Here is a 13,104-nt window from a genome sequence, read left to right as displayed (position 1 = left end):
TTACTTCATCAGTGATCGTCTTCCTGCTTCTATTCAATGGCCCAGCATCGAGGAACAGCCCTTCGCATTTCCAATCGCAAACGAAAAGTTGCAAGTAATCGCGGCGACGGCTGCGCATGTCACACAAACACGAGCGTCGATCAAGCGACCCGTCGGCGCCCTCGCCGAGCAACTCACGGGCGAACTCCTCCGGTCCGCAGGCCTTGCACGCGGAGGCGTCTCCGATGGAGTAGGTGTTCAGGGGACACGGCTTGCACTCGACGGCCCCCTCGGAGTCGCTGTACGTGCCAGGGGCGCACGGGGTGCATTCGGACGTGTAGGCCACACCTGCAAACGCCGTCGTGCCGATGAAATTTAACGCCCACCGTAAGTTGCTATCGTCACCCCATTAGCTACGCGATTAGACTGATGTAGGACCCGCATCGGTGGCTCGAGAGGCCAAGGCGCCCTGCTTCCGAGTACGAAGTCGCGGGTTCGATTTCCGCCCGCATCAGCAGCACTCGGATGCGTGTGCAATTATGAAAACGCTCGTGGACTGTCAGTAAAAGAAGTGCCAGTAAAATGAACTCCATGTGGCCATAATTATCCGGAGCTCCTCCCCTATATAGGTCTTAGTCCCAGTGTTGCTTGCGACGTTAAAATCAATCAATCAATAAATAAATAACAGGGGTCGTGCTTTCTCTCATGTGCCCCTTTCCTCTGTGCAAGCGCTGTTCTTGCAGTGAATGCGACGCAACTAGCCCAATTGTTGAACTGAACGATGGACAGGCAGCCAGCTATAGCGCCGCATGACGACCTCGTGCAACACCTAGTTCTCTTCCATCGTTGGCTGCGTTTCCATTACCTAGTCACGCACTCTGTTATTCTAATAGACGACTGCTTATCTGTTCCATGCATTACATGACCTCTCCAAATTCCTCTTAATCGCAACCAGAACATCAGCTACATCCACCTGCTCTCTAATCGGTTACTGCACTCTGGTTTTCTATTAACGCCCCATCTATCGGTTTATATTACATTGCTCGTTGCGCGGTCCTTAAGTTACTTTGTTATCATCCAAATTCCAGTGCCGTAGATTAGCACTAGTACGACGCACTGACTGAATACTTTTCTTTTCAATGATAACGATAAGCTGCCGCTCGTTTCCTGAGAATCTCCCGCCGTGCAGTCGCTCCGACTAATATTCAGTCGCCTGGTCATGATCCGGATCCCCTGCGACTACTTACACCCACAAAGGGACAAGATAAGCTCACTTCTCGCTAAGGAAACTGAAACTAAGAGAGAGAGAGAGAGAGAGAGAAGCGTCGCACGTGAACGCACGAGGAGCACGCACCGCTTATTTCGATGCTCTTAATCTTCACCGGCCTGTTTGTCTTCCCCTCGCCGGCGTCCATGCCCACTGTCTTCCAGTAGAGCACGTTCAGGCCCGCCTGGAGGTTCACCTGCGAGAAACGGGGGGCTCAAACAGTGCCGTCGCAGCTTAGGGATATGTGCACGCGAGAGACCCATAATGTCGAGTATATACGGACGGATTATATACTTCGTTGCATCGTAGCATGTACGGAATGAGATCACGTTGTGTGTTGCTCCTAGCAGGACTTGCACGTCGAACTGACTGGTAAGAACCAATCGTAGGAATTTCTTGATCTTGTCTCATAAAGACAGACCTTAAATGCAGTTCCGACACGTAACAGTATGCCCGCTGCAGATATCTTAGCAGCCATGGATGGCGTTGCGCTGGTGAGCTCAAGGTCGTGGCATCGATCCTCGCCGCCGCGGCAGCACTTCGATGAGGGAAAAATGCAAAAAAAAGAAGAAAACTGTAGTTTGCTTAGATTTGCGCACACGTCGAAGAACCCCAGTTGGTCAGAAACTGATCCGGAGTTCCCCACTGCGGTGTGCCGCATAATCAAACCGTGGTTTCGGCACGCACAACCCCAGAATGTTTATATTTTACGCAACGCTATGGAAAAAGATGAGCGCGCATCGAGAGGACGCTCGTCTACGATAACGACCGCAACGATCGCCTAGCTTGGCATTTCTATTATCGCTATATACTACGGCAAACAACAGGCCACATCACTCCTGCAGTCTCACAATATCCCTTTAATGCTAGTGCTGTAGGGAAACGTCTTCATGGTAAGTTCTGCCAAATATATTGTTCTTCTGAAAGCAAGGTCTTTGGAAACCACCTTAAAGTGCTTCAGCCTCTTTATGTATGTTTTTAAACTGCACTATAGCACGGCGCGAACGCGCACCGTCCACTCACGTTCATGGTCTTCCATTTGCCCTCCTCCGTCGTCTGAGGCCACTTGTACCTCTCCGAGTGCTCGATGCTCTGGCACTGGTCATTTTGGGCCTGCGTTGGTTGATGAATGCAATTCGTATGAGAGGTCGACGCTTCCGCGCGGCAGGTGGGAGTTGCGCGGACGCACCTCGAAGTTGAAGATGACGGTGTCGTCAGTGTACTGGTAGGTGTAAGTGAGCACGCCGGGCTTCACCAGTTTGGCCGAGTAGGTGAGCACCGAGACGCACGGTCCCCCTTGGGAGGCCACGTAGGGCTGGAACGCCTTCCAACCGTACCTGCGTGCCGCAAGGAGCACCGCGAAACGCAGCGGCCATTAGTGACGCGGTGGCCATCGTTATGCACCCAAGGAGTCATATCTCGCAAAGGCAGCGGTAGCCGACGGCACCACAAGAAAGTAAAAACTGCAAAGCAGACAGGCGCTGCGATTGACAGATTCAGCGCTGTGCACGTCTTTTGCCTTGCTTTCTCGCCGTCCTGTCTGTTGGCGCTGCCTTTCCGGGATGATGTATCACCAACTGGCTCAATTAAAAAGCTTGTTGCGCGCAAGGAGGCTGGTCCATAGTACTTCTACGAACGTGCGCCGTACACTGGCCCTTCTCAAACTGTGCGTGTATCTATAGGAAAAGAAAGAATGAGGAAAGTTCTTCATGAGTGTCACTGTTTCTCCAGTATGACGTATTTTAGAGTTATTTCACTGCCCAATAAAGTACGAGCACTCTTTTTGGAACATAGTGAGTTTCCTCTCACTTTGTTTTATCGTGTATATATTTCCACTTCAGGAGACACTCTACCGGTACATTACAACTGCGCCTTGTCAAATACGGAGAGCTTTTATACAAGCGAAAGCACATGCAGACATTAGTTGGCACTAGTTTACACTGTGCACTGTGAAAGCCGATACTTAGCGTCCACAAAAATGCGTATACGCATCCACAAAAAACGTCAATAAGCAAAAAAAATTTCTTGCCTCCCAGCGGGATTCGAACTAATGAGCATCCGTTTTTTCTTTCTTCACTTAGTATTGTTCTTTATCTCTTAATTTTTGACGTTAGCCCAGCACACCTATATTTTCAATTCATTGTGCTTCTTGTACTGCGGTGGTGCTCGGCAAAGCGTCTCGCTTAATATTATTTATTTCTCATTACCTCCCGTCTCTCGGGATACCAGTCAATAACAGAAGAGCACATCAACTGCTCTTTTCCTGTCCTCGTCTTTTGAGGGCTGTACGCTAGTATTTCAAGACGACGTACCAACCAGCGCACATTAACTGCGACACTAGTGGAACCCCCCTACCGAACTGCAAGCTGCTCTCCCGAGTATATAGTGCGTGCGTCCCGCCGTGCCTGCCCCCGACTCACGCCGAGCAGTTGAGGGCGGCGTTCGGGCTGGTAGCGTTGGTGGCGTTGGTCCTGCGGGCGCGGAAGCTCGACTCGATGGCCTCGGTGAGCACGTGCATGCCCGGCGGCAGCTCGCCGTCCCACTGGCTGAAGCGCAGGCCCCCTCCGAGCGAGTACTTGCCCGCGGGACAGCGCACGCACGCCAGCCGCGTCCGGTCGAAGTACGAGCCCGCGGCGCACGACGTCGTGCAGTCCTCCACCCGCTGCGGCGCGTTGGGCGCGCCGCCCACGCACGTCTGCGGCCGCGGCACCGACACGCGCCACCGGCCGCCCTGGTCGTCGCACTCGGTGAACTCGTAGTGGAAGTCCTTCTGCGAGGGGGCGACGCAGGGCGCATTATTCGGCGGGGATGATGAGGCTTCAGGGCCCACACCTCTTACCGGCTGTGTGCCTGACACTACACTCCATACACTATACACTCCAACAAGGAAAGCAGCAGCATCTCAGACTTAACGTTTAGGATGAACCAGTGAAGTAACTATCGTAATGTGTGCAATGATATTCAAACTAAATCAATCCAGAGTACTCGTAACTTAAGGTATCCTTCCTTAGCTTGAACACCACTCGTTTAGAAAAAGGTAAGAAAGGACTGCTTCGAAAGAAAAAAGAAAGGGGAGAGGGATGCTGTAAACCTGGCAATCGGACAGTAAAATTAAATTGTGAGTCACCTTTCAGAAGCTGCACAGCGGGCAAAGTGGGGACACTGTAGAGGATGTCGTCAGATTAAATTTGACCACTCGGGGGTGTTCCTTTAACATGCATCCAAAGCACGGTGAACTAGTCTTTTCCTTTTTTTTCATTCTACCCGCATCGGAAGGCGGCCACTACGGTCGGAAATCGAACCTGTGGCCTCGTGCTCGGCCGCGGAACGCCAGCCATTGAGCCATCGCAAGATGTTCTGGCAATCGGAAGACTAAAAGTGCATGTTCATCAAAGGAACGCGAAACACCAACCGCGAATTAATTTATACTGGCGAAGAATTATTTGTAAAACTCCACTTCCATTCATTTGACTCGAAATGGTTCATTACCAGCGGGGAACATAAAAGCCAAACTGCCCCCATTTTAGACATTGCGCCGAAACCACAGTGCCGTAACGTCATGGGGGACATAAAGTCGTCGGTTCTCTTAGAATGCATCATGTACTTCGAAGTATTTTCCCGTATTCGTGGCTCTTTGTCGCAGTAAACGTTTTCGAAACTTGCTAGGTCAAGTCATCGGTTCTCGCAGACGCTGTCGAAAATTCATGACGTCAAGCCGAGATCAAGCTCGGTGACACCGAGCGTTCCCTCTGTGTAAGAGCGGCGCAGAAGCGAGCTCACTATGATATAGTTTAGCTGAACATGCCTTTTAGTGCCTCTTTGTAAAGGAACACAAAATAAATATTGAGTTAAACTGTTACATCTGTACATTCTCACGTCAGTTCGAACGTTCGAAAAAAATATATATATAGCCACTTCTGGTGCAGCGGATAAGAAATATGCTAATCTATAGGAGGCCTGAGCCTATACGTATAACAAAGAAGCCCGGACTGGGGCCTTAGTGCGGTTGGAAGCTACATAATTGTTCTTCTTCTTCTTCTTCTTCCTCCTCCTCCTCCTCCTCCTCCCTTTATTAGGAACGGCAACGGTGCCCAGGTACACCGGCTTTTGTTCCGTGACATTCGAAATTAAGTTCGCTGTAAGGCTATACGATCGCTCGCTACTCTCCTGTGCACACATTGTCACTGATTGTACCCTTTCGTGCTCTTTTTCAATTTCTGAGCGCCGCTTGCTCGCCTGGAAACGTGCCTGCGCCGCAGTTGGCCTGTGCTCACCCTGTGCAGGTACGTCGCTCGTTATATCCCTGAAAATAACAGATCTTTCAGGGAGTCATCACCGAGCCAGGGTATATATTGCCCTCGAAAATTGAACCGTCGGGTCGGCCGGTGGAAGTCCACGTGCCTATCGCTGCTATAGAATAAAACCCTGCAGTAACGTAGAAGCTCAATAGTAAGTGCAGGATCTCTCCTCTGCTTTTGTGCTCTCTTGTCTATTTTTTTCAGTCGCGTGTCCCCAGCGGTTCTAACCCAGTATGAACCAACTCGTCCAAATCAAGGTTCTTCCTGTGGATATGGCATTCCTGTAGATTACATTCATTCATTCATTCGGATGAAAAGGCACCCACTGATGCTGTTTGCTAGTACTTTACGTAGGACCACAACATCAAAAAGCTCTTTGAAAACTTTGCCTAGCCATGACACCGACACTGTTTAGCTGTTATGCACAGTGAGGCTTTTGAGTGCATAACGGAGATCCAAACCATAGCCAATTGTTTCGACAAGTGAACTTGTTTTCGTCTGGGCCCTCAAGAATGAGAATTCATTTGCCGAAATGTTGGCTCCGGTGACATCCATTGTTCCACCACTGCTGATCATTTGCGTTGTGAAGCAACACATATAATGCCACAGCAATTTCTATATGCTCGTTCGTCCTGGTCCTGGGTCATTGTGCAAAATTAAGATATGCAAATCATACTGTACCCTAGCAGAGCCCACGTGGGTGCATTGACGCGTGTAAATATAACAATCACTCTTTTGCACCGATTAGGGTGTAAACGTTCTTCTGGGTAGGCTGTTCTTGATACGGGCGAACAGTCAGACTGCGAATTTGAGTCGTTCGACGGGCTGGTGCCAGCTTCAGCTTCAGCACGATGCACGGTTTTAGTGCTGTACTGCGTAGGGCTAACGAGCTCAAGAAGGCATAGAGACAGCTTGCGGGTATGCGCGCTCTTTTTCTTTTGCATTTTTAGGCGGCGCCGGCTCTATACGGGCTGTAGTTTGAAAGCTAAATTGGTCATATCGTTCGTTTGGGCTCCTGTGCCGGCTTTGTATCAGGAATTTGATTCCTGGCGTGGATTCGCAATGCATGCGTTTCAACTGTTGCAGCAAAATTACTTTTTGCTTGATTCGGGAACAATGGCAGTGACTACATACCAAGTTCTTTATACAGGTCTGGCATTAACTTTCCGAGAGCTAACCTCTTCGTTCCCGTCTCCTTTTCTTTCGAACTTTTCTAGCTTTTGCCTTGGCGGATACATATTAATAATGTCACATCAGTAAAGTTTCGCAGCATTAACACGTATACTAATGAATTATTTCATAGTCGCCACAGCGTTTCAAAGAGGGTGCCATTAGAAATCATTATCACCAGCAGCGGGGTAGCTGCCCTATACCACAGTCAAAATATGAGCCATGTAATAAATTTTAGTCACACTTGCCGACCAGACGGAACGCAACACGGACTGAACTATATGACACAATTATTCCACGCGCACCATCGCAACATGGCTCCGCTTTAGAGGTCACATACACCGCTGTCTTGACACGCAGCTTGATGCACACCGTTTATTATGCGCATGGAAATGAAATCGGAGGGCCATCTTTACCTTTTTTAACACATTTTAAGCAACCGTTTTCATCCGGCAATAACATGGCAACGCATATCCATGTGCACCTTTGCTGGTGGCAGGAAGACGCTGCAGTGCGTGACAGGGAAATGCCGGGAACTTCACCGATCTATGTTGACAACTTGCAAAGGACAGGAAATGGTGGTATTTTCTGCAATACACCATGGCCCAAGATATGGCGGGCAGCGCATTAGTATTATTACACCTGTGCAGCTAAAAAATCCTTGTTGTTATTTACGCGTTTAACATGATGCTCGGAAATCGATTACTTTAATTCGAAATATTTATTTTGATAATGCTAGTGCTTGTCCTCGACTCTATGTTCTGTTTCAAGCCGTCTTAGAGCAATACATAGAGCCTACGCGAAGTATGCACTCATCAGCTAATGTTAGCACTTTGTCAGCGCTGGAGTTGCGTGGCAGTCACATCATTTAGTTTGCCGCCATATTTCGGGCAGCGATGCACTGTGCACAGGCCAGTTTCACAGTTTTCAAAAAGGTCTACTTTGTTTGAAGGCGTCATTTCAACAGCAAAAAAGAAAAGGATGAGGGGGTGGGTTAGAGAGAGAGAGAGAAAGAAAGAAAGGCAGAGACTGATTTGCCATGCTATGCATAAAGGAGCGTGGAATTCGTGCATACCAGCATGTCCTCGATTCGCGCGCGTGTTTGCAGGGAACTAATCGCGACAGCGCGAATCTTCGCCTTTCAACGAAAGCGTCCGCTATACAAGGAAAATAAACAAAAAAGAAAGAAAAAGAAGATAGTTCGCTACTTCGAGGGTCCAAATAGATATATAACAAAGCGTCAGACCCATATGCTAATGAGGCTGCCGCGATTAAGTTTGTCCTCTCCTCGCTCACGATTCCGGGAACTTGCCGAGCACTCTGGAGCACGCGTGCGTCGCGTGCTCGTAAAACAAAGCCGCTTAGGCACACGACTACGCGACACACTATAGCATGAGCGCGCATTCTACGTTCCGCATGCTTGCTCTTCCGACGACGAGCGCGCGCTAAGAATTCTTCGGCTGCCTCTGTACGCTTTTCCTGTTTTTGCGACCACTGCGAACGGCACATTCCCACTGGACTCTGCCTGACTAATAGCGTGCAGCAATGTGAAAGCTGGGGATTGTGCGGAGGCAATGAGTACGTTGTTGTGCCACAAAAAAGGAGCACCTTGTATCCAGCTTCTTTCTTTACTGATTACAAGTTATTTTGACTGCAACACACGAAAATAGACAAACACTGGCCAGGTACCATAGCCACAACCTAGTAGGAGGCCCAAACTAGGATATGTACGTACAGGCAACGAACTGTGATCGCAAATCTAACAGTACATAAGAAATAAATTTTAGTGTCTACTGAGAGAAAATAAACGCGAATAAACATGAAGTGGAAAACACTGCCATGACCTTAAATACGGCAATAACGTGCTAACTTGGGCTGGTTGGTACTGGTACATGTCTGGAAAAAACAAGTAACATCGCTGGACAACGAGACGTGACAGCACTTCGTCTGTCTCAGTCACGTCCCGTTGTCCAGCGCCGTTACTCACTTTCTTCAGACAACAAATACATTTAGCATACCTTCTACAATACGTTGCTACGTACGCTGCAACTTTACACCGTTATCAAACACGCAGGCTGCAGCGCAAGCACGCCTGCGCTAAACGAATGTGCGACAGTAAAATATTCTGGTCTATACAGAACTTATCTGCATATTTCGATGACGCACTGGCGTGCATACGCGTGTGTCAACGCATCCGCAACGACGACGACTTGTGATGTTGTGTCCAACCTTGCAATGACGGACTGTATATTCGGCTCGTCTATACTGGCGTGAATGTGTCGGCAGTGGCATGATAATCACGAATTATTTTACAGCGAAAGCTGTATATGACTAATCTTCCGTAGTTTTTTCGGCGTCCGGCAACAGAAACGGACTTAACGATTTCTAAGAAACCCATGTACAACGGGTTTCGTTGTTTGCTTTGTGTGTGATCACGTGCGGGTGCAGTGCGGCGGCGCAGATGTCAAAATGCGGAACAGATTGAAACGCTCGCCGTGAAAAATAGTGTGACGTCAAGGTTATCGCAGCATATAAGCAGGAGGGGTATCGGCGCTAAAAACAGATGCGTTATCGACGAGGCGGACACGTATAGTTCGTACACGCGAAGAACAACATGCGTACGTGGAGCGCCGGAGGGAACAGCAACGAGAATGGCGCCGGAGCGAAACGACCGCCGACGAAGAACGTTCCCGCGATGCTGAACGAAAACGACAATCGCGAGCCCGGACAACCAGTCCACCCTGTGAAGATGGAATGGCAGCGAAAGCACTTTGCTTTTCGTTTGAGGGCTTTGACTGTCTTCAGCTTTCGCTGCCATTCCATCTTCACAGAGTGAAACGGTCGCCATTTTTATTGAACGATTTATTTATCGAAGAGACGAACCTTGCGACACGGTAATGCATTTTGCGCATTATGGCTTATCACAGCATCAGAAGACGTCCCCACCAGCGTCGATGTTCTCGCTTGCGGCCTTATAAAATCCCGGTATATGTCTATGCTGGTACGCTACAGCGCATCCACGCGAAGACGCATCTTACCACGCTTTGCTTTGCGAGCACGGTGCTTTGAAATGGAAAGCAAACTCTACTTTCAGTTTCGTGCTTCTGCCCCGAACTTGCCACAGACATTGCGAGTCGTGCTACTCATCGATTTCGATGCTTGTCTTCATCTAATAGCGCGTTATTTTGGTGTCTGGTAGCGTTGTCTTAGCGTGACAGAAAGTGCCGAAACCCTTTTTACAATCTTTTTTTTTCGTGAGTGTGCTCATTTGCTCGATGCAAATCTTAACGTCTATGGGCACAAGTAGCAGGCCGTTGCTTAAATACGTTAGATGGTCATTGTTTTTAAATTGGACTATGCGTCTGCAACATCGTCCGCTTCTCAGGCGGGAGAGCAGACGACGCAGCCCGCGGCCGCATCCCACAGCCACGAACGAACGCAATCCGTTGGTTTCTCTCACTGTATATATACTGGCTGCAGACAGCATTATAGCTTCTACGGCGCTGCGCGGTTATTCCCGAGAGACGTTGTAGAAGAGGAGAGGCCGCGGTAGCGGCTTCCCGCAGCGCAGGACGCGCTCACTTCGTTTCGACACCCCTTTCGCATTTCCGAGAGAAATGTTCAAACAAGAACCATTCCTCAGATTCGACGAATTTTCCGCTACATCAGTTCCATTAGGCGTTGTTCCACGAAGCCCGTTCTTGATGAGTTTTAGATGGCTAAGCGTTAACAGCTCGAGATAAAGAAAGAAGAGAGAGAGAGAAAAAAAGAGAGGAAACAGACGATATTACCAACGGTGTTGATACACTTTCAGTTGTGAACTTTGCAGGAAGTCGATTTGCCATCGAGCACAGCTGTGCGCGTGAGTTTATACGTTCTGCGTCTTTGTAGAGGTATCACGTGTTTGCGGATTTTTTTTTTTTTCGCTCTTGGTTGTCTGCTTGTATTGTGTTTTGAGAATGCGTCTGCGCAGTTGAACACGCTCGGGTGCTGACGCCTGAACCTACAATTGTTCGCGGTTTTGTTCCGGGTTTCCGCTTTTATTCCGGCGTGTGTGCGTAGCGCTTCGCCTGAGCCTTACAATAAAGTTCATATTTCAAAACAACGTGAGCGGGGTGGATATGTTGGTCCTATTTGTTCGCGTTTGTTCTGCGCAGTACAAATTCCGTACAATTCAGTACAATACCGCCTGCGAATCAGGGAATGGCGCTTCCTTTTTCTGCCCTCCTGCTGCAGAGCTATTTACTGAAGCGATGCCGATTTTCGGTGGTTGTGTGCACGCACACCCACACACAAATTGACGGCCAGAAATTTCAGATTCACATTGCTTGTGTCGTTATTAAAAAAAGAAATATTTAAAACAGCACACAGTCTTGAAAACAAAGACCCTATGCTCGATAATCCGCGTTAACGAGACTTGGTTTCAGCGTCGACTCCACTTGCGATGCTCCTGCCGCTTTATGTATTGGAAATATCGTAAAAAGCTTGCTAGCCCGTTGTCCTGGTTGAGTCGTTTATGTGTCTCAATTTTTTAAAGATTGGTGCAAACGACCCTCAGTTGCACCTAATATATATAATCAGACTGTATTCATGACGTCACTAAATGTTTGCATGCTTGTGGTCATACACAACGTTGTTTATTTCTTTATATTTCTTTTTTTTTTCGTGATGCCACTGTGTGTACGCGCAAGTTTGTAAAGATTGTATTCACGTTTTTGTATTCCCTCTATCTCACTTCTTTCTGCTTTACGGAGAAAAATGCATAAACTGAACTCTGTGTGCTTTCAATCACACTCTTGATGAAGGCCGGACCCCGGCCGAAACGTCAGTAAAGTCCTGTTATTTTTCTTATGTGCTTCCATTCTATTTCTGTGCCGGCCCCTGTGATTCTATGCTCCACTGATATATATATATATATATATATATATATATATATATATATATATATATATATATATATATATATATATATATATATAATTTTTGGGCACATAATCTGCGGCAAAGTTTCAAAGAAATTCAACAATAAAGTGTGGGTTTTATGCAGATTTCACCTTGAAGTGTGGGTTCACGGCAATGCGCGCCGCGCTGCCGATCACCTTCTAGCAGAGTCCCATGGAAGGAGTGATCTTCTAGGGAGACCCGCCCTCTCCCCACCTCTGCGCGTTGAAGCTCCTTTCTCCACTTTCATTGTCTCCCTTTCTACTCGATCCTCTTTACGGGTCACCATTTTGAGTTCCCTAGTTAGCGAACAGCGCACGCATGAGCGCACGCGGCGCTGGCAAACTCGCACGTCACATTGTTCCCGCGGCTCCCTCAATCTGCGCGAAGTGCTTCGCGGTACGGCGGTGCATGGGCCAAATCACAGTTGGTATTTTCATCATAGAGTAACATAGTAAACGATATTACTCTCTGTTTTCGTCAGGTCGCGCTTGCTCCGTCTGCCGTTGTCCATGCGTGGGCTTTTCAGCCCGCGCTGCCATCCGCTGTCGTGTGAGTGCTATAGCTGCGAAGTAATGCGGTTCACGTCACATGTCACGTGACTGATTCACCCGCGATAACGCTCGGCGTGTGAATCTACAGCTTTGTCAACATCGAAACACAATGGGGGAACAGAGCCGCTGGCCTTAGATACGAAGTGGACGAGTCGCTCATCCGCGAGTGGATACCGTTTTATACAGATTTGAGCGTTGTTGTATGCAGTTATTTCCGCGGATTACAAGCGCGGATATTTCTTATATATGTATAAGTACATTCAAACACACACTATTTTTCCCACTTTGACATTCTAACGCACTAAACGTAAGATGTCGCTCTCTTCGCTCCGCTAACACACTGCCCCGGCGTTCTAGACAAAAGCATGGTCGTCTGTACTCTTTCGATTCGGATCCTTGTATTGTTTGGCGGTAGCAGCTAGGCGCATGGTTTCCGCCGTGTCCCAGGCGCGCACCTACAGCTGTGACGCACCAGCACCGACCTTCCGAATTTCGCGCTTGTTTAAAAGGTCGACGCGTTCTTCCGCTTTACAGAGAGCAAAGCCATGCATGCATACAAACTCGTTCGACGTTTCCACGCAGGGCTTCTGGTGCAGGCAAGAGCAATTCGAAAAAACTCAAAACGGGATCTTTACAAGAGCGTGCGCGACATGAGTTTTCTGCTAACGAAAGAGTATATATATATAAAAAAACTTTTTAACGATGTTGTAAGATTTCTTGCATATACGCGGTCTTGTGGCATATAAATCAAAATGAAGTATATACCATTTTGGGATGTGACAGCGGGCGTATAAAAAGCACCGTCTCACAAATTAATATATACCGATCTCGTGTCGACACGCCGCTGCTGATGTTTTAAAGACAAAGGTAACGGCGATGAGCAAACGAGAACGAA

At 48.3% G+C, this 13,104-nt stretch overlaps 1 protein-coding gene across 2 annotated transcripts in view; it reads right to left on the bottom strand.

The window, feature by feature from the left end:
• LOC135915280 (endosome/lysosome-associated apoptosis and autophagy regulator family member 2-like) overlaps nucleotides 1-13,104 on the bottom strand; it is a 53,439-nt gene that overhangs the window by 21,285 nt on the left and 19,050 nt on the right. For both annotated transcript variants that reach the window (XM_065448304.1, XM_065448305.1), the window contains exons 3-7: nucleotides 3,667-4,016; nucleotides 2,436-2,583; nucleotides 2,270-2,359; nucleotides 1,334-1,442; nucleotides 178-327 (exon numbers count right to left, since the gene is read on the bottom strand). In XM_065448304.1, coding sequence (XP_065304376.1) covers nucleotides 178-327; nucleotides 1,334-1,442; nucleotides 2,270-2,359; nucleotides 2,436-2,583; nucleotides 3,667-4,016 — 847 coding nt within the window. The remainder of the gene's footprint in view (nucleotides 1-177; nucleotides 328-1,333; nucleotides 1,443-2,269; nucleotides 2,360-2,435; nucleotides 2,584-3,666; nucleotides 4,017-13,104) is intronic.

This window comes from Dermacentor albipictus, chromosome 5 (assembly GCF_038994185.2).
Source record: "Dermacentor albipictus isolate Rhodes 1998 colony chromosome 5, USDA_Dalb.pri_finalv2, whole genome shotgun sequence".
Lineage (NCBI taxonomy): Eukaryota > Metazoa > Arthropoda > Arachnida > Ixodida > Ixodidae > Dermacentor > Dermacentor albipictus.
Note: the sequence above shows the minus strand (reverse complement) of the source record. Positions and strands in the feature narration are given on the sequence as shown.